This window comes from Frankliniella occidentalis, unplaced genomic scaffold (assembly GCF_000697945.3).
Source record: "Frankliniella occidentalis isolate FOCC.00 unplaced genomic scaffold, Focc_3.1 Scaffold401, whole genome shotgun sequence".
NCBI lineage: Eukaryota > Metazoa > Arthropoda > Insecta > Thysanoptera > Thripidae > Frankliniella > Frankliniella occidentalis.
The window spans coordinates 100,350-120,024 of NW_026267523.1; the positions used below are offsets into that span (position 1 = coordinate 100,350).

General features: G+C 46.9%; 4 protein-coding genes across 7 annotated transcripts; 2 read left to right on the plus strand and 2 right to left on the minus strand.

Annotated features, from left to right (window-relative positions):
* Positions 1–6,108: 6,108 nt before the first annotated feature.
* LOC113217302 (cell division cycle protein 20 homolog) lies at positions 6,109–9,421 on the plus strand. The gene is made up of 12 exons (XM_026437176.2): positions 6,109–6,277; positions 6,390–6,600; positions 6,677–6,825; positions 6,904–7,004; positions 7,089–7,229; positions 7,444–7,573; positions 7,649–7,848; positions 8,107–8,286; positions 8,359–8,486; positions 8,569–8,716; positions 8,801–8,902; positions 8,976–9,421. Exons 2-12 carry the CDS (start codon positions 6,485–6,487, stop codon positions 9,165–9,167), a joined length of 1,587 nt encoding a protein of 528 aa, XP_026292961.1. The 5' UTR covers positions 6,109–6,277; positions 6,390–6,484; the 3' UTR covers positions 9,168–9,421.
* On the minus strand, positions 9,412–11,773 carry LOC113217377 (uncharacterized). The gene is made up of 7 exons (XM_026437293.2): positions 11,407–11,773; positions 10,964–11,322; positions 10,701–10,877; positions 10,460–10,601; positions 10,210–10,376; positions 10,028–10,128; positions 9,412–9,956 (listed from the first exon to the last, which is right to left on the minus strand). The coding sequence occupies exons 1-7, from the start codon at positions 11,551–11,553 to the stop codon at positions 9,496–9,498; spliced, it is 1,554 nt and encodes a 517-aa protein (XP_026293078.1). The 5' UTR covers positions 11,554–11,773; the 3' UTR covers positions 9,412–9,495.
* A 310-nt stretch (positions 11,774–12,083) lies between these two features.
* Positions 12,084–14,840, plus strand: LOC113217598 (brachyurin). Of its 2 annotated transcripts, XM_026437558.2 has the most exons (8): positions 12,084–12,260; positions 12,389–12,576; positions 13,100–13,250; positions 13,554–13,737; positions 13,817–13,992; positions 14,195–14,293; positions 14,412–14,554; positions 14,634–14,840. In XM_026437558.2, exons 2-8 carry the CDS (start codon positions 12,475–12,477, stop codon positions 14,808–14,810), a joined length of 1,032 nt encoding a protein of 343 aa, XP_026293343.2. In that variant the 5' UTR covers positions 12,084–12,260; positions 12,389–12,474; the 3' UTR covers positions 14,811–14,840. The 2 variants fall into 2 exon arrangements, with proteins under 2 accessions (XP_026293343.2, XP_052130466.1); XM_052274506.1 differs by lacking the exon at positions 12,084–12,260 and having other exon boundaries at positions 12,415–12,576; positions 13,100–13,154.
* A 536-nt stretch (positions 14,841–15,376) lies between these two features.
* LOC113217463 (glycerol-3-phosphate dehydrogenase [NAD(+)], cytoplasmic) lies at positions 15,377–19,643 on the minus strand. Of its 3 annotated transcripts, XM_026437490.2 has the most exons (9): positions 19,473–19,643; positions 18,661–18,838; positions 17,894–18,034; positions 17,553–17,807; positions 17,243–17,473; positions 17,052–17,158; positions 16,879–16,971; positions 16,764–16,802; positions 15,377–15,837 (listed from the first exon to the last, which is right to left on the minus strand). In XM_026437490.2, the coding sequence occupies exons 1-8, from the start codon at positions 19,514–19,516 to the stop codon at positions 16,787–16,789; spliced, it is 1,065 nt and encodes a 354-aa protein (XP_026293275.1). In that variant the 5' UTR covers positions 19,517–19,643; the 3' UTR covers positions 15,377–15,837; positions 16,764–16,786. The 3 variants fall into 3 exon arrangements, with proteins under 3 accessions (XP_026293275.1, XP_026293332.1, XP_026293193.1); XM_026437547.2 differs by lacking the exon at positions 16,764–16,802; XM_026437408.2 differs by lacking the exon at positions 16,764–16,802 and having other exon boundaries at positions 15,377–16,356.
* Positions 19,644–19,675: the final 32 nt, after the last annotated feature.

Sequence of the window (19,675 nt, forward strand, 5' to 3'; positions counted from 1 at the left end):
ACCCCTCCCCATCCACCCCTGGCCGCATTCCTCCTGCACTGCATTTGGACCCGGTTCACGGATCAGGGGATCCAAGAGGGTCAGGTTCACGACATCTGCCCAAAGAAAAAAGTTAAACTGAAAATGCAATAAATTGCATTGCATCGGGTGAAAAAAAAACGGGTTCTAGCTCGTGTGAATTTGTCGGTCTCGTGACCCTCCCCCCGTAACTCCCACCCTACATCGTTTATTTCCAGACGGGCGCCGTATAAAAGCTGCTGCTGAGGGGAGGAAAGGAGGACCACACGCTACAGCTACAATGGGTGCCTACTTTATGGGCGGAAGGAACATAAACGCACAAACGGATGTGGAGGAGCGAACTGCAGCCCCACCGCCCCACCTTCCTCGCGCTTCTTCTTTGACCCTCACCCGCCCTCACCACTGCGAAGCTCGGGCCCCAGGACACGAGCTTTATAAACTTTAATATCATATAACTGCGTTCGAGACGATTCGTGTCCTCACCTCTCAAAACGGGACCGCCTAGCAAGCACTGCAAACCCAACAACAATGTATTTAGTACACACAGTGTTTTGTTCAAGACCACACGTAAGTTTGTACTTGCCGCTTGCAATAGTGCATATTTACATGTGTGTACGTTACATTTCCAGTGCGTACTAAAAGTACACTGAGAAAATAAGCAAAATCTAGTCCGAAATAGGTTCCGTCGCTGTAGCGTTAAGAAAAACACACGAGGGTGCAGGAGGATTGCACCCCGGAGTACTCCATTCACACACGACAAACAAGCGCAGGGAAGAAGATTGAGGGAGCCAGATAGAAGGGTTGTCGAAATGCTCTGGGCCTTGCGGGCTGGAGTGAGTGCACGCCCACTGTGCACAGTGTAACGCTGCGGCCCGCAGTATCGACCCGCCATTCCGCTCATACCGTGGAGCCAGCCTCCCTTACCCCCCCCCCCTCTCCCCTAACTCCCTCCGCAGGATGCACGGTACGGCTCACCTCTTCCCTGCAAACATACCGACCCGTTCTACCGGCAGGCCAGCGTCAGGAGTAAGGCTCAAAACACCCCACTGTCCATACCCGAGCTGAAACAAGCAGGCCCGCGCCCTTCCACTAAACTGAGCTGCCAGCTGCGTCGGCACCTCCGTTTGGCGGGGACAGGACCTACGGTCCGCCGACTTTGTTCCACAGCTGACCACACCTGCCAGGACAATTAACCGTTTCACAACGTTTCACAACGTTGAAAAGGGCGTAAGTACAATGCGAAGTCTCTGCACTTAAGCCCTTTTTACGTTTCACCAGTGAAATATATTCGCCATTCAAACACTGTGAAGTGAAACAATGTGAATTGTGTTTTATTGCCCGATAATACAATCTTGTTGACATAGCACGCGTCCTCTTTAGACACTCACACATACACACAGGCGTGGCGCGCGCACTCACACTGTTTTACACGAAATAATCACCGGTCCGTAATGACCCCCAAACCAAGTGCCCCTCACGCATTCTCATTCTTCATTATTATTTTTATTTTTTGTGGCGTTTCTCCGAATGTGTATGCACGCCCGCGGGCCATTAACTCCACTTGGATTATCCATTAGACATCATCTCTTCCCGGGAGAGCAGCGGGCGGCAGCAGAGTACACTGTTCCAAAGTACCTAGAACGGCCACATATATATGGTTAATAAAGAACGGGAAACTTCCATGGGCATGTCAAACTTACACGGTCTCTCACACATTTGGCCTGATAATAAATAATACGTTTCTCCACTGTTTCTTCGGGGCCCATTTCGAGCCCACAAAAAACGCAACCAATAAAAGTACTGCGTCGTTCGCCTTTCTTCTATCTGAGACCCAATAACTTACTCTCGTTGTCTCCGCCACGGCGCCGCGGCGGGGGCGTGACGGCGCGCACGGGCGGGGCCGGGGGCGGGGCCGGGGGCGGGCCTAATCTAAAGTAACGGCCGCGTATTGTCGGGCGCGCCGTCACACGGGACACGGGCTCGACAACACGTGACAGTCGTGTGACGGTCGTGTGACGGGCCGCGGAGCCCAGCGCGAGCCCCTATGCCCCGGTAAAGCTGACCCCGGTAACCCCGACTCATTATATTTCTCCGTCGGTATTTCAAGTTGTATAAGTTGAATAAGCCGGCCCGTGCGCTTGCGCCCTTGCCTCTCCGTCCTAGCAGGAGGGCAGGTTTTTCGCACCGCGGCCCCCGTTGGGCCCCCGCCGCACCGCCGCCTGACAAATGCTCCCGAGATGGGATGGGCCCCGAGCCCCCCAGAGGCCAGGCCATCGCGTCCTGGCCTGACTCAATGGAGCGGGCCGGGGCGCCGGTCCGTCTGCCGCCTCGAGTGGGAGCGAGAAGAGACGGGGTCTTTGGGTCTTGGACTGTACAGCCTTTAAAAATAAATGCATGGCATTAATCACCCGCATTCACTCGCAAATCTTTTAATTCTAATTTTCCCCCCCCCCCCCCCACTTCCAAGCCTCCGGAGACTCGCCCCTTCCCTTGATTCTCTTACATGCATTTTCCAAAGTAAAGTGAGGCGGGCGAAGGCGGGTCACACTAAACAGTGCATGGAATGGAACAGTACTTGGTGAAAGAGGTGGGTGACCCCAGCAGGTATACCTGGCACCACGCCATTTTCCACTCCAGCAACACGCGCCTGCAGGAAGACTTTGCTAGCTGAAACGGCGAGTAGCGTGCTGCACAGAGCGGTGCCCGCACGCCGGTGTCACTGTCGCGCGCCGCTAGTGTTTCACGTGTTTCACAGCCTCGGGGGCCGCGAGGCAGGCGCGGGCAGCAAGGCTGGGCTAGGACGTAAGTCAAGTAGCGGCGCGACCGGACCGCGACAGGGGTGCGCGCTGCCACGCTGCTCTCGCTTTCATTGCAGCCGAGTAGCACAGCGCAGCAGGCAGCGCAGCGCGGCCCGGGCTGCAACGCGGAAACCCAAGGAGTAAGGATACTGTTGTGCGGGCGCTTATGTGTCGCTCGCTGCCGCTCAACTTTAATCGTGTGCTCTGTGTGTGTGGGGGGGGGGGGGCACCCACAACTTGGACGGGCGGGCACGGCGCCGTTACTTCCTGTCGCCTGCGGCGCTGCGGCGCAGCGACGACAGTGAAACAAGAGGTCAGGCGCGCTCGCACGGGTGTGTGTGTGTGTTTCCTCACAATTTTTAACAGTTTTGGAAAGTGATCAAGGTAATACGTGGTCATCACTACGCGGAATGTAACACACTGAGAAATAAAAATAAAATGATCAAATTTAATTTAATTTTGCGTGGTAATTCCGCGTTGCACCGTGTTACGAATGTACAAGTTTTCTTGCAGTGAATAAATACACCCCCACAACTCGTCGGCTCGGCTCGACATGTATGACATGCGTTGCGCTCGACTAGAGCACAACATGCGTAGCGGCGGACAGCTGACCTTGCCCCTACAGTTAAATGCAGATTTGTTGTGCCGACACTGGTGCGCTAGTGCGGGGTGCGACTGCATGCCAGTGTGGGTGCGGCGGATAGGACGGCGGACGTCGCGCGGACGCCGGTTTCGTCCCGGTCTTGTCCGCGCTGAGCGCCTCAAAGACGCGACCTCACTCGGACCCACCCCCACCCAACCTCGCACTGATTTCTAGTGCACCCGTGTCGTCCTGGGTACTGTCGGCTGGCGGGCCGGCCGAGGACCCAACACAGCCGGGTGTTGTTTTAGAACAGCGCCCCGGGGCAGGACCGGCGCGAGAGTCCTGCACACTGCCCCGCCACGCCCCGCTACGGGCTGGGAGCACGCCCCGCGGGCACGGTGGGCCGTGGCGGGGCGGGGCGCGGCGGGGCGGGCGGGGCGGGGCTCAAATTCCACGCCATGAGTGCTGGCCTGGCCATAGCAAGGGCCGGGAGAGTGCGAAGGGCGCTCGCCGCCGAAGCACGGCATCTGCCACAGCATCGCTAAGGGCCACATCAGGCATCAGGCAAAGGGGACGAGGAGAAGGTCGAGGAGGACGAGGATGAAGAGATGGAGAGGGACGAGAGGCACAAGCAGCACGAGGATGATGATGTGGAGGACGACGATGAGAATTTGCGCACCGGTGGTGCACCTATGACGGGGGGTGGGCGACATGACCGCGACACGCAAATGTATTTACTCACCACAAACATTGAGCCAGCCCTCCACCCTGCACGGGTACTCCAGCAGCAGCAGCTTGCTCCGGCGGGCCTCTCGAGCCATGGTGGTGCGACGTGACGAGTGGCGTTATCCGCGAGGGAGATGACACATAAAGCACTTACACAGACGCACACAAACACACAACCGCACACACACGTGCGCACTCAAACACGTCGCACTCGTCACATGTCGTCGGTGCGCGGGCTGCACTTGAACACTCAACACTGACTCTTCAGCTACCCTGTCGCCGCCGCTGATTGTAATCCAATGAGACCGGGGGGTGTGACCTGCGTGAGCGCGCTCGCACCGACTCTTACGGCTCGCACTCGCGCGGCGGTGGCGCGGCGCGGTCAACAACGCGGCACGTCCTCCCGCGGGGAAGGCTGCCTCGGGACTGAGGAGGCGGGCGGAGGCGAAGGGCGAGGGAGGGGCGCCGCCAGAGCAGCGAGAGCAACACCGCTCCTCGGGCAGCGGCATGGCGTGGGAGGGTAAGGGGTGAGTGGGGAAGACGGAGAAGGAGAAGAAGAGAGAGAGAGAGAAGGGAGATAAATTTTATTTTATTTATTTAGCTAAGATGGTACATGAGGGCTGTAAGCCCCATGAGGTAGTAGGCCTACCAATCATCAAATTGCGCTTCAGATGCATTCCCCATGGGACAGCCCAACATCAACTACAGAACTCACGATGGATAAATTGTGAAACATTTCTGTTATATTTAAGGTGGTTCGATGCTGCTTTGGTGGTATACAATTGTGAGCAGAGCAAAATTTACAGATGAATGTGATAAAAATGTTTACACCACGCCTATAGTTGAGAAGAAAAAAGGTGTATGAGAAGAGAATATGGAGGTTAAATGATGAAGTACCTTCTCCAGGCGACGGTTCTAGGACTGCAGTTGACCACCGGCTCCGACTCAACCAAAGCATGGTTGGTTATGTCTTCTGCTGCCCTATCGACGCTTGGATTTGAGAACATCCGCCACACTTTACCCTCCCCTTCCCTTCCCTCCCCTCTCTCACCCTCACGTTCTCCAGTCCGTTTGTCCCTACCTACCACGCGAAAGCGCCTGTCCGGGTAGGCACCTCATGGTACAGTGCTACAGTGGTGTTGCCTACCCGACGGCTCGCAGGCGCCAACCAAACAGAAACAACGGAGAACCCCTAACTTCAATTAATTGTACTATTAATTTCTAGCTAATAGCTCCTCACACGCGCAGGAAGGAGATTTGCCAGAATCATATCACAATTCCCCTGCACCCTCCGGACTTTTCTGTCCCGCATTCCCTCCTAGTAGCGCCCCAGCGCATTAATGTGCATGAAATGCTCCAATGCGCATTAAAATGCGCAAAAAGGTGACACATTTTTGACGCATTTAATGTGCAGGACGCGCGTTGTGTGCGCATTTAATCCGGCAATGTATTGTAGGCACTATCTGTCTACTTTGTGTCTATTAGCCGCAGAAACCCATGTAAAGTATATGGGGGGAAACCGTTCCCGACAGCTCAGGACCCCCTAGCACCCCTCTAACTAGACGCAAGCAAAATGTTCGAGCACACTACCGACTGCGCCACCGGACGAACAACGACAACACACATGACCTAGGAGGGAAAATCAAGTCCCTCCCCATGCCCAGCTTCTGATCGCACCGTTCGCCATAGCTCCCGCGCGTCCTGTAGCCTCGCCCAAAGGGGTCACTGCCGATACGGATCTGGCCACCAGTGTGACACCAGCGCACAACTAATACCAATTTTGAAAAACATTTATACGAATGACACAAAGTGGGCTTGAAAAATTTCTTCAATCACAGATCTGCAAATTTTGTGTAATGGTAATATATTTTGTAGAAATTGCTCGTTAACTGGTCTACTACCATCCCACCTCAATCAAGAATTATTTTTTTTTTGTTTAAGTTGCGTGTGTGATCGTCGACTGTCTACTGTTTTGTACCGTTACTTTCGTGTTTTAAAATGTCTGAAATTGCCATTTTCACTTAGTCCAGTGGTTGTCAGTTTGTTTTTCACCTGGTGAAATCCTGTGTCATGCTGTCACCAATCTGAACCATACAGTTCTGGCTGGAGGACATCATTACACGGACGAGGTGGTGCTGGTGTTCTATCCATTGTGAGTGCGCTTAAAATATGCTACCCATCAATTCCAGTTAGCCGGTTCGCAGGTTCGCTCTTACGGCTTATTTATTTTTATTTTTACATCACTTGTTATGTTTCTGCCTCAGGTGAGCTGGCCGCGCCTAGTTTCTCTTTCTTGACCAACTCTGGCGAGGTCCCGACCTCTGTTATACCAGAGACCCTGCGATTTCCTTAGACCAACATGGCCGGTTACAGCTTTATGAACGATTTGAGCAATGTTGTGCGAATGGACGAACCTATCACTCGAGGCCCGGCACCTCGGTGGCAGAAGAAGCACCTCGATGCATCCAACACCAGGTAGAGCAAATGACAGTCATGACAATTTGGAGTAATTTGTTCTTTGTTGTTTGTCACATCTGGGGTCCCCTTACAGTGTCAACATGAGCTTAAATGTGTCCCGAGGCAAAATGAATGCATCCTTGAATTGCAGCACCAATCAGTCTAAAACTCCTAGTAAAGGTGGTTCCAGCCGGTCCAAAACGCCATCAAAGACTCCTTCAAAAACACCATCCAAGTCTCCCCGTAAGCACTTATTCTATATTTTTGGGACTGTATTCATATATCTTTTTAAATTATTGTCTCATGTGAAATTTGTTTCAGGATCGAACCCTTCATCCAAGTCCCCTACGCCAGGGAAAAGTGGTGGTGACAGATTTATTCCTAATAGATTAGCCACTGATTTTGATCTTGGCTCATTCAAGGTACAAGTCTTCATTCGATTTCTATTAATGTTATTAATTATTTTGTGGATTATTTTTTGTATCTCTAAACTTTTGGTGTTTTAGTTGAAGCAGCAAGCCCCTGAGGAGGGTGAGAGCCCTACACAGGCAGAGAAACAGCGCGTGATGTCAGAAAACCTTCATGGGCGTGATATCAACAATCAGCGCATATTATCCTATCAAAACAAAGCTCCCCTGCCCCCAGAAGTAATTAACCGTGTTTCTGCTTGTATTTACTTGTATTTTTGTTTTTGTTTTTAATGATTTACCATTGAAACGCTCCATACGTAGTTTGTGCAAGGATGGTGGTTGGTCGGCATAAACAATGCTTCTCACACCACTCCCCTCACTCAAACTCTGCTTGCAGTGTTCTTATTGTACGCCTTTATGATACTGATCAATTGTCATCTTTGTGAAATAGGGATACCAGAATCACTTGAAGGTTGTATACACCCAAAGCAAAACTCCAGCATCTGTGAAGGGCACTACTCGGTATATTCCTCAAGCTCCTGATCGTATTCTTGATGCACCTGAAATATGTGATGACTATTGTAAGTTCTGATTTTTAAATACTATCTTATGCATTTCTGCATTGAATGCTTTAACCATTCTAAGTATTCTTCTAGATCTGAACCTTATCGACTGGGGCCACAACAACATTCTGGCTGTTGCTCTTGGGGCCAGTGTTTATCTCTGGAATGCTGCCACTGGAAGTATTGAACAACTTTTGGAGTTGGAATCTAATGATAATGTCAGCTCATTGTCATGGATTCAGGCTGGGGAAGGTGAACACTTGGCTGTAGGAACAAGCCTTGGAACTATTCAGGTAAACTATTTTGTTTCACCTAGGATTAATTACCCTAATGTGACCCCTGCCTAATGACTGTCTCTTTTCTGGAATTGCAATTGAACAGTTCACTTTTGTTTCCGGCTATGAACAAGCGTTTTAATTAGGTCTTTTGCTAGTTTTTTTAATTATGGTCTCCCACTATACCTTGTTTGCACTGCTCAAAATAGGAATGGCTGTCATGGTGCTCCTTCTACTTTGTTCCAAATTGTCTGCAATTGTTTTTTTCTCTATTAGCTTTGGGATACTTCTGCCATGAAACGTGAAAGGATAATGGCTGGTCATGGAGGTCGTGTGGGCTCTCTTTCCTGGAACTCCTACATACTCAGCAGTGGCTCTCGAACTGGACAAATTATACACAGTGATGTCCGAATGAGGGAGCATAATGTACTGACAACAAATGGACACACTCAAGAAGTAAGAAAATAATGCAGTTACAAATATATTGACAATTTTCATAAAATAAATATTAACAAATTAAAAATTTAGGTTTGTGGGTTGAAATGGTCACCAGATGGACGTTACTTAGCCAGTGGAGGCAATGACAATTTGCTAAATGTTTGGCCTGTGAACCATGGTACAATGCATACCCAAGCTCAGCCACTGTATTCATTGAGGTTTGTGCCCTTATCTTTCTGTGTGTTTATGTTCCTTCTTTCTGATTAAGCTCTATATTTACCTTTGTGGCTCTAATTGCAGTGCTCACCAAGCTGCTGTGAAGGCGGTTGCGTGGTGTCCCTGGCAGCCGCATGTTTTGGCATCAGGAGGTGGCACTGCAGATCGCTGTATCCGCTTCTGGAATTGTAACACTGGTGTTCTCTTGAACACTGTAGACACAAAGTCTCAAGTAAGTTATCTACCTCACCACCTCACAACAGATTTATTAATTGAAACCATGTTACTTTTACCATTACTCAAATTCTTAATGCAGGTTTGTGCCATATTGTGGTCTGCACATTACAAAGAATTAATCTCTGGACACGGTTATGCCAATAATCAACTTATCATTTGGAAGTACCCTTCCATGGCCAAGGTATGGCAATTTAATATTTTCTTTATTTAAAGTTGCTTTGTTATGGTTCATAACTTCATTTCACACCTTTCAGGTTACTGAATTGACTGGACATTCTGCAAGAGTTCTACACATGGCAATGTCACCTGATGGTACTACAGTCATATCTGCTGGTGCTGATGAAACACTACGACTCTGGAAATGTTTTGCGGTTGATCCAGCGAAGAAAAAATCTACGAAAGAAGTTAAAGCTGAACCAAGTCTTCTCAAAACACGAATCAGGTGATTGGCCTATGAAGAATGATCTCCTGTCATGGTTTTGTGATATTTTACAACTATCAGTACTATCAGTATTGTTTTACCTCTGTACGAAAATACCGATGGCTGTGTGTGCACCTTTTAATTTGACATTTCATGTGTTTACACTTAATTATTTTGACTGATTAGCTTTGCAGATTTTTTGTGCCTTTTCTTAGAGTTTTAACTTAATTGACAAATGTACCCACTTGTGTGTTAATAAAGAATTAGAATTATACATAATTTGGAATTTAATTCAATTCTTGCTGGTACATATACTGAAACACTTTTAATTGATCTATACCTCAAGACATTCCCTATGGTTCATCTTCGATATGTTCTTTGGGTTCCATGTTCATTTCTTCCTTCTTGTCCTGAACATTTGATACTTCAAAATTGCTTGAAGTTGCAATGTCTTCAGAGGGGATGGTATCAGGTACAGAATTATTAAGATAAGTAGTATTTTCTGGACCAGTTGGATTCTCAGTTCTATCATTGCCAGATTCAATTTCCCCAGACGCACTTTCTTTAGGTTCAATGTCTGTGTCTTCGTTCAATTCATGAACATCTGCTGCAACTTCTAAATTGCTACAGGTTGCAATTTCTTTATGCTGGCTGGTGTGAGGTACAGGAACGTAAATATCCGTAATATCATTATCTGGATCAGTTGTCATTTCAGTTTTATCATTGGCAGAATCTTCGCGCTCAAATTCTCCTGGCTCATTTCCATTCTTCTGTTCATAACGGTAGCGCATTTTTCGCTTTAGAACCTTCACACCTGGAATGGACAATTGCTTGATAATCTGATATACAGTATTTAACAAATCCTTTAAAGAGCAAAAGACTTACACTTTATTATGCTCAACAGATCTGCCTTTTCTTCTGTCATGGGTGCACTTGATTGACCATTAGCTGATAAAATCTTTTTTCTCATCAATCTCCTTTCAGCACTGTTTATACAAAAGGAAAAGGATAATAAGAACAATACAGGCCAATTAAACCCATGAAAACTACCTCATAATAGACCTTGCCTTGTAGGAATAGCATTCAGCAGGGAATCCATTTGAATGGCTTTCAGCTCTGGTAGGAGCTGGCTTGTGTATGGTAAGAGTAATACTACTGGGAGAGTTTGAAAACTGCGCATTCTTTTAAAATCTGCTGGTCGTGTAACCAGCATTTTAAACAAATACCAAACAGGCTGAAATGCAAAAGTAGTAAATAATTGAAGATAGAAAACGATTGATCTGGCTAATTGATGATTATTGTGTCAATTGTGCTCACAGATTCAAAAAGTCGTTGCTTTGCCAAAAGAACCAAGAATATATTTACATAAGCTGTGGCAAACCGATAGCTGGCATCTATTTCAGAAACCGCAGGCAATGAAAGAAATAGAATAGGAACTAAGTAGAGATTAACGACTGACCTGTAATAAATTTAAAAAAAGTCAAAACATTTTTTTTTTTTTAATGGCATTCATAAAACATAAACCAAAAGAATCTCTTTCTAACAATAGATGTCTTACCAACAAATAACATGTAGAAAAAATGAAGGCACTGAAATGATGCGAAGAAGTAATGGTACTTTGGGGCCTTTAAATCCTCTTTTCCTTGATTTTAGAGCATAAATGGCTCTGGCAAGTTCCATAGACCCCACGTCGAGGGCTAAAAGCGACAAAACTCTTAAACACAGATTTGGACACCTGAAACAAGGCAAAGGCCAACAGAACAAACTGTACTTTAATTTGTACCATTCGACAATTAAACAACAAGTATTTGAATTAAATACCTAAGTGTGTGGGAAGCATAAATAAACAGAGAGCAACAAACTGTTGATAACACATCTGGCTCCAAAAATAACGAAGTTGAAGCGTATAACTGGTGCAAGAAGAAAGTTATTGGTAGAACTACAGTTCCAAAGTCATCAAAAATTTTCTGTTGTTTTACAGTCTGCACAATAATGTTGTTGTTACATTGAGGCATGAAAGCTGCATGTTTCAAGGTATCCTTGAGACTGAAATTGGCATCCCAAGTAATGTTGATATTAATGGTGTTCATTAAGACCACAGTAGAAAAGATAACATGCCATACTGCATTTATAAATCTTTTTTGGTTTATCTTTGGTACAGCTTCATGTATTACAAAAGCCTGCATACAAAAGAATAAACAAAATTCAACCTTACATATACAAGTAAATATAAAGGCAAAATTTTAGTAGAAGCAATACTCGACCTTCAACAAATTTTTGAAGCAATTAAATATAACGAGAATGCAAGTAAATGTGCATATCATTAAGAAAAATCGAAACGTTGAACTATTTTCGCTGCTAATTTGTAAAATGCCAGTCAAATTATCGAGGTTAGTGAGTCCAAGCTCCATTTTCACACGATATATCAAGTAAAGGAGAGAGCGACAACTATTACAGTGTGTCTACTTCTATTCCTGTGCCTCTGAAACCAATATCTGACTAATTTATCAATAACTGTGGCAACAATCCGAAAAGTATTTTGACAAATTACAGTTGTTTGTTGTGGTTTGGTTTCACTTATTTTTTCAATTTTATTTTCTCTCCAAGAAGTGACCAAGTCAAGCTTGCCAACCTTAAAATGTTGTCGAATTCTAGAGAGTCGGTTACGAAGTTACATGATCAACAATATATTCAAAATAACTGTCCAAATAAAGTCGTGGGTTTTTGTCGAAATATCTCGTCAACGACGCCAAATGCTACATTTTGCTCTTGTTTTGTGAGTCAGAATTTTTGGAGCGTGGCAAGAATGCTTTCTAATCAAAAAGGGTCCTGAAGACGGTGGGGGAAGGATGCGGGAGAGAGGAGGGGGGGGGGGGGGGCGAAGCCGCGAGGGCCCAAGTGAGGGTTTCAATCAATCTCGCTCGCGCTGTACGCGAAGCGCTCCTGTGAAGTACGCGGCTTACCCCGCGGCTTCGCGAGGACCCACCCCCACACGCGGTCATGTGTCCATGTGACTCGCGAACCACCCTGCGGCTCAAGTAGCCTTCCGGGCCTTCCCCCTACAGCGCCTAGCTCGTCGGCAACCCAACATAGAGTCCGCAGTGTGGCGTGGGATGAGGTATTTTAACTAGAATCATGCTAGAATGTGACAAGAAAAATGTGGAGGCAAGCAATGCCTTATTTATTCAATCTCTTGATAATTAGTAGTGCATGTCCAAGAATGCTATATCGCCTGCTTAAATCAAGATTATAGGTACCACCGGGACGCTTTGTTTTTTATCTGTTTGCGTTATCGCCGGTGCGATACGGCTTGGGAGGTCCGAGGTGATAAAATGGCTTGCAAGGCGTCGGGCCGGGACGCAGAAGCCAGCGAACGCAAGAAGATGGCTGTCAGGTGGAGTTTCCTCGTCGCACTGTGCGCGCTGGCCGTGCAGGTAGGTCCAGACCGGCAGGGGTGGCTGCATTTTAATCCTGGTGTCCGGCAGCTGGACGACCGAATAGCTCAGGCCCCTCACACTAGTGGGGTGCCTCCACAATAAATATTTCCTGGGGCGACGCTAACGGTAGAGCAAGGTAGAGCCCTCAACGCTCCGTGGGTAGGCCAACCCGCCAAGCATTTGTTTGTGGACGGTGGCCCACCCTGGAAGATATCCAGGTAGCATGATGCAGCATTCGTGGTTATTGTTTGTTGTTGTATCAGCTTGTCGTGGGGGTTCATGCCATACCCCACCCGGTAGACCACAGGGTGCATAGCAAGGAGTCGTCCGTTTAGGTGCTCCGGCGCGGCGACTCAACTCAGTCGCCTAGTCGACTACCTGTTGGATGGATACTCCGAGTACTCCTGAGTATCGCATAACGTAACCCCTTCTCACTGTTGGTGAATGTTGAGTGTCGTGACACCCTCCTGCGGCGTACCCTTGCGCCTCTAAGCTCTACTCATCTATTTCCTCTTTCCAGGCCAGCGCCTCCGTCCAGCCGGCGCCCTTCTCGTCCTTCCACATCCTGGCGCCAAGTAAGCCATCTCTATGGTCATGCCGGTGGCCGGTGGCGAACATGGAAATGAGTTGGTCAAGCAAACCCCCGGCTGGGCTGCCGAGTTTCGGTCTAGGCAGGTAGCCCCACACACGCCTACCGCGCCTAGCCGCTCCGTATCTGCTCGTACACGGTCGGCGCTGAGGATTTACTCAGGGGATTATATGGCAGTGACGCCGAGGCCGAGGGATTTGTCAATGACGGGGACTTCAACTCAACACGCGAACACGGGCAGTCCCGGGAACTCCTCACCTGTCCCGCCAGTAGTGTGGCCCACCATCTGAGGGGGGGGGGGGGACGAAGCTGCTCCCAAAACTCAGAAGCGTTGGGCTTTTTGAAAAAAGGAAATAACACACTTCGTAACTTTTGTCTCTGACAGAGGCAGCAGCGCCTGCACCCCGCCGCACGGCACGCTCCGCTAACTTGCGCATCAGCAACGGCCAGGACGCGAGCCCCGGCCAGTTCCCCTACCAGGTGGGCATGTACGTCGACCTGTCGGTGTTCTGCGGCGGCGCCCTCATCCACCCCAAGTGGATCCTGACCGCGGCCTCCTGCGCCAAAAGGTACGTCGGGCTTCCTGTACTCGGCCTGCTGTTGTCGTGATCGCCCGGGGCTGAACCGTTGTGTTTGTGTGGCCTGCAGCGAGTACGGCCCCCGCTACACGGCGTTCCTCGGCGCCTCCAACATCAACCTGCCGGCGGAGAAGGGCCGCGTGGCCGTCACCACCACGCAGGCCTACGTCCACGGCGGCTACGACAAGACCACGTACAAGAACGACGTGGCGCTCGTCCTGCTGCCGCGCGCCGTCAAGACATCCGGTAAGTCCGCGAGCTCGCTGGCTGGCTCCGAGCGGAGCCCCTGCGAAGTGTGGGGTAGGCCGACCCGCAGCGCTCGGCCGCCCTCGTGCCCCGCGGTGGCCTACCCACCAGGCGCTCCTGGCGGACGGGTCGGGCTGCTGCTGGCTGGGCCGGGGCCGGGGGGCCTGACGTTCACCGTGTTGTTGTTGTCTGTCGACCGCAGATCGCATCAAGCCCATCGCCCTCCCGCCGCGCTCGTACGCCAGCAAAGACTTCACGGGCAGCCAGTTCCAGCTGAGCGGCTGGGGCTACCTCGGCGACAGTGAGTAGCGTGTTAACGTGTTTACCCGTCTCTAGCCGCGGGCCGGACCGGTCACCGGTCCCGTCCCGCCCGCCGCTGTTTGCTAGCAGCGCCTGGGCGGCATGCCTTCTGTCCACAGGCGCGGCATCCATTTCGCCCAAGCTCCAGTACGCTAGCCTGAAGGGCCTGGACAAGGACACCTGCGTCAATACTTACAGCTTCGAGATCGTATCGGACGACATCCTGTGCTGCAGCAGCTCCACCAAGCAGAGCCCTTGCCAGGTAGCGGTCTCTTCTCGAGCATTAAGATTACTCCCCCTCCCCTTTTTATTTCACTGATCGATCGAATTTTGTCTTCCAGGGTGACACAGGCGGTGCTCTTGTGGAACAAGGGACCGACGGCAACTTCATTCACGTCGCCATCGCTAGCTTCATGCCCAGCAAGGGCTGTAGCCTGGGCAAGCCCTCCGGCTTCACCAAGACTGCAAACTTCCTAGACTGGATCCAGAGTCTCACAGGCATCACAGTCACACCTTAAGACAAAAGGGAATAAAGAAATACTTGTGGATACGGTGCTTCTTGCTTGGACAAGCAAGATTTTATTACTTGGTGTGGCAATACAGATGAGAATCATAGTTTCAATACATTCAATGGACTTAAGGGCCGTCATTCTAGCAGCTCGTCTCTTTAACTAAGATTTGATAAAATTTGATCTAAAATTTACTTGTGATGTAGAGCAATGTGCACTATTCTACTTCACTATGAATATAACAACCTGTTGCAAGTAACTATAATTCTTGGAATAAGAAATAGAAGACTAAAAAACAAGACTAGAAGCTCAATCATGAGTGTTGCAACTAGCCATTGTGAAGTTACAATTTGTAAATTTAACTAGTCTAATGTGAACTAGACCAAAATCAACAGGAACACTTCTTATATTTGGAATTCATTAACACATGATTACACTCTTGACAGCCTGCTTGTAAATCGTTGTAATTTCATTAACATAACTTTGGGCTATTATATGGTGAAGACCCTGCATGACCATATGGCACTATCTGACCAGTGCTGAAAAAGTTTAGGTAGTAATGTTTGGCAACAATCTTTACTGTGTAATTTATTGACTAGGTGCATCCAATTCTGATAAAACAAATCAATAATCTTACAAATAACATTTGAGCACAATCAAAAGATGCCTGCATCTTTACACTTAAAGCAGCCCACTTATATTACATTCCAGGTACAGTTGATAGGATCCACTTACACACAGATTCTTTCAACAGGAGATAGCAAACACTCAACTTTCCCCAAATTAATAAAATTTTCCAAGGGTTTCTGCCTTTAGTTTAAGAAATACATTGCCAAATATAGAAACAAATTAAAACAGTAAAATATGAAAACAAGCAAGTTAAAAGATGAATTTTCCTCCATATACATTTCTTTAAACAATTTTGAACACATTAAGGTGATGGTCTCACTGTAACAGCTGCTTCACCTAGATTCGAGACGACTGCCCAGGGAACTAGTATCAACTATATCCATTGATGTAGTGCTCAATTCATCCCCTGTAAACAACAAATGTGGTCAGATATTTTTCAAGGGCCTAAGCATGCCTTAGAGAACAGGTGTGAAGTCTAAATTTCTCCCTATTCTACTACAAAACCACTGCAAATAAATGCAACAATATCGTTTTAAAAATACAGAAAACATTAGCTAACAAGAGACTAGGTCTACAGGGGTAATAAATGCAAAAGCAGGAGTGCAAGTCATGGAAATTGAGTGGTAAGTAACATAGCTGAGTCTTAAAAGGCAGGTTTAAAAATTGAGTACATTTACAATTGCCCTGAGCAATATCAAATACTAATAACAATACCATTGGAGAGGATGAATGAATATTCTTAGCTAAAATGAAAAAATTTAAAATAACTAAATTTAAGAACAAATGCCGAAGTTTCACAAGTTCTTATGCTTAAATTTCGATTTCACTTCCATAAGGAGCTTGATTGGCATAGCAGTCTTCCAATAGGGTCATTGATCCATGGTGCAGATATTAGAGGGAGCTGCGATGGTCGACATCAACTTCACTAGAGGAAACAAAGGTTCAAGCAGTGTTAGTTACAAACAAAAACAACAATCATCTAAGACTAAGTTAGTAATAATTTCAGGCAAAGGAAGACAATTTTTTCACACAGACACTATTGTTCTAGAAACAGTTATTTGTTGCAATGCACATTCAGAGTAGAGGAAATTGATTGGGGCAAACAAATCCATGCTCAGTAATATAAGTTGCAGTAGCCAAAACAGTATATCGTAAGTCAAAATATACATGTAATTGTAAGACTAGTTAAAATTTGAGAAAATGGATTTGATTCAAAATTTGGTAAAGCTCTAAAGTAAACAGCATTAGGAAAGCATTGTGAATCTAAACTAGAAATTGAGTGCGTAAGCTGAACTCAAACAAATTCAATTGATATTTTACTGATGACGGTACCAGATATGTTTCAGATGATACTATTACAGCTTAATTTCACTGAAATGGGATTCAAAAGTAAGGTATTTGGCACATTGACTATTCGTTTAAGTCTACTATTGAAGAGTGTACTTACATGTGCTCAGGGTGGTTCTTCAAGCTGTCAACAAGCTGGACTGGTTTGATTTGCCCTGTGCAGATTTTGTGCACAGCCGTGAAGAGAGGAAATCTAGAAAACCAAATGGAGCAGTAAGTTAGTGACACAGATGTGACGAAAGAAATATCGAAGTGGAGAGTATAAAAACCTACTTGTCCTCCATGTTCTTTGCCTTCAACATCACATTAACTTCCTCAGCAGTAATTGGCCCTTGCAGCTTCTGTCCGTTCAACATCTCTGCCTCCAGATCAGGGATGGACTGCAAAATGAAGACCATTAAGATACAATAGAACAAGTTTGTGCATGGTATAGCGATAATCTGAACTGATTTGAACCATCTTACCTTGCCTGTCTTGACAAATGCCTCAGACACCCTCCTGTTGCGGCCACCATAGCAAGTAGTGATCAAGTCAGCAACTCCACAACTTTCAAAGAAAGTGCTAAGCTTAGAGCCAGGGAAGAAAGTGTCAACAAATTTGATCATCTCCATCAAACCCAATCTGATCACAGCAGCCTTGGTGTTGTCTCCCAGACCCAAGCCATCTGTGAAACCCGCAGCGCAGGCAACAATGTTCTGTTCGGAAAAATTAACATTGTAACATTACATTGTGAGTATGTGACAAAAGAAGAAAAGAAATAAAAGGATCACTCGCCTTCAGGGCACCACAAATCTCCACTGTGTTCCTGTCATCAACCACCACAACTCTGAAGAAGTCGGCTTGGCACAATTCTTTAAGAATAGGAGCCATGGCTTTGTCATTGCAGCCAATTGTGGTTTCACAGAAGTTTCCATCAGCTACTTCACCAGCCAAGTTGGCACCCATCAAAACAGCCATTTGGATTCCAAGCATACGAGTGATAATGTTGGAGATAAGGTCAATGCCACCACCTTCTGGCCTGTCAAAACCCTGTAAAGAAAAATACACACAAAAATTAAAATTGAAACACTTAGGTGTTATGAGTAAACAGGTCAGTAGCGCTAATGAAATACAACCTTGATTAGAGAGAGACCCATGCATGTTGGCTTAACCTTTCCGACCAGGCTTTGGCATAGTCGGGGGATGAACTGATGAGGTACCACAAATATTAAGATATCTGCATCATCAGCAGCATCCACAAGGTCTGGGACAGCAACCTGAAAACATTCATCAAAATTTTACAAGTATCTGATCGTGGAATCTTCTGGATACACAAATACACATAAGAGACAGATAGAGCTGACTTTCCTCCCTCTGGAGAGATCTTATCTCTACCTAAAGACCACCAGTTGACCTTGCCTCTGGCTAAACCAAGGCTAAACCAATATGCCCTGACAAGCCCTCTTGTTTGCCCAGACCATCAAGATGAGAAGACAAGGTGTGTACAGTAGATAAGCCACTCAGAATACTGCCAAACCAATACAATTGCCAACACTGTTATCTCCTAAGTCAAAAAAGATGAGGGGAAGCATTCCCAACCTTGGTTATCTTCCAGTTCATGGAAAATTCTTTCCTAACAGCTTACACTTTGCGGAAAAAAAAATTAAAAATGCCCAGCCAAGCTGAAGAAGCTAATCGTTTGTGGGCTAGGTTGCAGTGTTCAAGTATGGGATCTCCCCCCTCCCCGACAAGAGCAAGGTGTTCTTTAGGTAAAAGAAAAAACAACTTAAGTATGCATGATATGCATACTACGGGCCAAGGAACCAGACAGTCTCATGACAACTCCATGTGACAGGTCCTAACTGTTTAGAGCATGTGAGAAGATCATCAGCTGTATACATACCACATTCTCAGGGAGCTTGTGACCAGGCAGGTACTTCACATTTTCATGAGTGGTGTTGATGATTTCTGTGAGTTTCTTGCCATCAATCATTTCTTCATAGACATACATGGTGACTCTGTCCACAAAGTTGGGAGACTTTTTGGCATTGGCTCCAACAATTTTAGCAATTGCTGAACCCCTGTGAAAGAAAGCGGACATGTGAAATTGAGTCTGAAATGAGAATTTCAGACTAACTAATGGATCACTATTTGCCACATTAATTATAAGAAATTGTAACATTGTAGTATGACATACAGTGGGACTTGCTAAGGGAACTGAATGAAAAGGGCAGTTAAAGAGCATTGTCTTTTTCAAACACAAGTTCTTGCATGAACCATAGGGATTGTTTAACCATTCATTATGTTTATTTTGGGACCATTTGACCTTCAGTGGGGTAGGTTACTCTATCACCACAGCACCTGACAGAGGAGTAGGAGTCATTGAACACGACTTTGAGATAGAGACTGCCGGGCAAAGGGGCAAAGCTATCACTGAAAATTATGACAGACTTGTGAAGCAGCAAAAGGAGATGCTGAGTGGGGATATAAAACTATAAACCACAAAACGTTGCCAGGGTTAACACGGTATTATTAGACAGCCGTGAAGCTCAAGGGCAGCGGCCAGAGAGCGAGCAAATGGATTGCTTGAAATGTTGAGCAAAGTCCACGCAAGCACTCAGACAAATGTAACACGATGTCATGAAACCAAACTGATGTGACAAGACCAAATTTAACGTCGGGCATGTAATTGATACGGTGGTTGATACAACATACCAGTTGCCGGAGCCAACGATGCAGACTTTCTTTGGAGATGACATGTTGATGACAGAACCGCAACGTGCAGACAAACCGTTCTAATGACCGGACAAAACTGAAGTGTCTTGAGGTCTGGAACGTCCTCCGCAACGAGCGCCAAAGAAGTATCGCTCCGTCGTATCAGGGGGAGAACTTTATGGGTGGGGGAAAAAACAAAAGAC

Excerpts from the sequence above, each read along its gene's own strand:
- LOC113217302 (XM_026437176.2), top strand. The coding sequence starts at position 6,485 with ATGGCCGGTTACAGCTTTATGAACGATTTGAGCAATGTTGTGCGAATG. Across the intron at positions 7,005-7,088 it reads TTGATCTTGGCTCATTCAAG|TTGAAGCAGCAAGCCCCTGA; the intron begins GTACAAGTCTTC and ends TTGGTGTTTTAG. Across the intron at positions 8,903-8,975 it reads AGTACCCTTCCATGGCCAAG|GTTACTGAATTGACTGGACA; the intron begins GTATGGCAATTT and ends CACACCTTTCAG.
- LOC113217377 (XM_026437293.2), bottom strand. The coding sequence starts at position 11,553 with ATGGAGCTTGGACTCACTAACCTCGATAATTTGACTGGCATTTTACAA. Across the intron at positions 11,323-11,406 it reads GCTTCAAAAATTTGTTGAAG|GCTTTTGTAATACATGAAGC; the intron begins GTCGAGTATTGC and ends TTTTGTATGCAG. Across the intron at positions 10,129-10,209 it reads CTGAATGCTATTCCTACAAG|TGCTGAAAGGAGATTGATGA; the intron begins GCAAGGTCTATT and ends TTGTATAAACAG.
- LOC113217598 (XM_026437558.2), top strand. The coding sequence starts at position 12,475 with ATGGCTTGCAAGGCGTCGGGCCGGGACGCAGAAGCCAGCGAACGCAAG. Across the intron at positions 13,251-13,553 it reads GCTGCCGAGTTTCGGTCTAG|AGGCAGCAGCGCCTGCACCC; the intron begins GCAGGTAGCCCC and ends TGTCTCTGACAG. Across the intron at positions 14,555-14,633 it reads CCAAGCAGAGCCCTTGCCAG|GGTGACACAGGCGGTGCTCT; the intron begins GTAGCGGTCTCT and ends TTTGTCTTCCAG.
- LOC113217463 (XM_026437408.2), bottom strand. The coding sequence starts at position 19,516 with ATGTCATCTCCAAAGAAAGTCTGCATCGTTGGCTCCGGCAACTG. Across the intron at positions 17,808-17,893 it reads TGGGTCTCTCTCTAATCAAG|GGTTTTGACAGGCCAGAAGG; the intron begins GTTGTATTTCAT and ends TTTTCTTTACAG. Across the intron at positions 17,159-17,242 it reads CATTTGTCAAGACAGGCAAG|TCCATCCCTGATCTGGAGGC; the intron begins GTAAGATGGTTC and ends TTCATTTTGCAG.